General features: G+C 32.8%; 1 protein-coding gene across 2 annotated transcripts in view; it reads left to right on the forward strand.

The window, feature by feature from the left end:
* LOC119590812 (KICSTOR complex protein kaptin-like) overlaps positions 1-2249 on the forward strand; it is a 12844-nt gene that overhangs the window by 6727 nt on the left and 3868 nt on the right. Inside the window, exons 8-9 of one of the 2 annotated variants that reach the window (XM_037939548.1) lie at positions 316-488; positions 622-712. The exons of the other annotated variant lie outside the window; for it this stretch is intronic. Of the exons in view, the coding sequence (XP_037795476.1) occupies positions 316-488; positions 622-712 (264 nt within the window). The remainder of the gene's footprint in view (positions 1-315; positions 489-621; positions 713-2249) is intronic. 2 annotated transcript variants of the gene reach the window in all.

Consider the following 2249-nt stretch of genomic DNA (forward strand, 5'->3'; position numbering starts at 1 on the left):
GTGTGTGTGTGTGTGTAAGAAAGCATTTTTTATTTACCATGCCTTGCAATCAAATACACTCTCTTGCTTTAATCAGGCCAGATGTCTTATATTATATCAGAGTATGATTAATTCTGTCTTTACAAACATCATCTCCGTATAAATGGGTAAGCATTTATTGCATTAACTTTTTCAGAGGAAATATTCTTTTCATGATTTTGCATGAATGAAGTCATAAAAAGGCAAGATATGAGGAAGCAAACATTTATTTAAATAAGATAGATCATATCAACCATGGATATTGAGGGTTAACCAAGGCAAATTAATCTCTTTCAGAAGAGTGACTGTAACTTGTGGAGAAGGGGGTAATGTTCATATGTTTCACGTGAATGTTGAGAACACCCCAGAAGTTATATCAAGTCGATGCATATTGTGGGATTATCCAGTTTCTTCAGCCAAAATATTTAGCTCAGCCAATTTTCTTAGAACACCATACTTTCTTGAAGACAGTAAGTTCCACCACATATATTAGTTATAAAGATTCTCCTCTGTTTTACTCATAAATAATTTTCTGATATCAGAATAATGAATGTAATTTGATGAGGTGCAAATAAGTTCTGACACTAAATGGATTTGTTTTAGTCCTCAGGCTACAAAAGCAAGACTCTCCAAGAAAGGAAGATGAACTTTCCATTGTTGTAGGAACAACTTTAGAATCTTGTTTTATATACAGGTAGAGTTGCATAATAATTTTTGACATATAGATGTTAATAAGATATTATTGTTTTTATTGTAGGTCACTTCTTGATTATTTCTAGAAAGTAGTTCTTTGCAGTTTTGTTTAACAGTGTATATATTGTAGATTGTAAGGTATGTTGCTAACCTGTAAACTCTGATATCCATTGACAAAATTAAGTTCATGTTCTTCATTAAGGTTTTGAAATCCTGCATGTAATGTGAAAAAATATTACATGTCAAGTGAATACATTCCAGAGCAACTTAATTAGCATGGAGCTCTTTAGATATGAAAGTGTTCCATGGTGCACATATCTATAAAAATAAAAATTATTTTTACCTTGTTAGACCATCTTATCAAGATAAAAGAGATAATGCATGTAAAAAATTTAATCTAGAGGTGTCAAGGTACATTTTTGGCACATTTTGACAGCAGAATAATTCAGGATTTCTTGAAAAATCTTGAAAGTTCTTGTTCATTCCTTTTTTTGATGGGACTTCTTGGTCAGATATCTTGGTTTGGTTTTGTACCAAAAATAAGCATTTTCAAACTATTTCCAGAAGGAGCTTGCTGCAGTTTCATGATGTCACAGTAGTAAACAAACCACCAACATGGCCGACAGAAATGAGTAATTTCAGTGAAATTCTCTTATTAAATTACTTATTTTGTCCTCCGTAGATGATATTATAAACTACCAAGCTGTGATCATATCTGTGCCGACCAAAAGTATTAATGAAGTATATTAATAGTTTTATTATTCTCATAAAGAGAAGTACTAGCTACTCATAATTGTATAATGGCCATCCTAGGGATGTTTGGAGAGTATTTTTATTTGCCTTTATTATTTTCTTTCTCGCAGTTTGAAAGACCTATCTGCTGTTAATAGGAAATATTAACCATTTTAATTGTTGCCTTAAAATGTGTGGACAATTTTTTTCTAGTTGGTCAGAACTTTTTGTGGTACATAAATTAATTTCAAAGATTTTTTGAAAATCTTATTTCATTTATCTTCCTCAATTAATGCAAAACCAAGGTGAGGAAAGATTTCCTTGTCATTAAATTCACAAGCATTACTAACAGCATATAGTCTGTTTTCTTCCATGATTACTCCTGTCACCCACTACGAAGGGGAATGAGTCATCACATGTTGCTGTAGTTTCTTTACATTAAGAGAAAACTGGGTATTGGGACTGTTTGGCAAGACAGATCAAGCTGCACCAAACCAAAGCTTGCTTGCATTTCTCATCAAAAATGCATCTTTTCTATCAGGCTAGCAAAGATCTTTGTTCTGCAACAAACTGATAAAGATTTGGATGTTACTTGTCTCCGTTTCGAATGTAGATGCAAACTTGGGTAATGAGTGTGAAAATCATGACTTTCCTCATCTTATGTATTTGAATTTGGATCTTGTCCTTATTGTGCTTTATTCTTAATCTTTTGGTAACCTGTAACATGACTCTTGAGACCCAGATGAGCCCAGTGCCACTGGGGATGGCATATATGTACTCTCACTAGAAAAAGTATGACGATTTCG

This window comes from Penaeus monodon, chromosome 27 (assembly GCF_015228065.2).
Source record: "Penaeus monodon isolate SGIC_2016 chromosome 27, NSTDA_Pmon_1, whole genome shotgun sequence".
Classification (NCBI taxonomy): Eukaryota; Metazoa; Arthropoda; class Malacostraca; order Decapoda; family Penaeidae; genus Penaeus; species Penaeus monodon.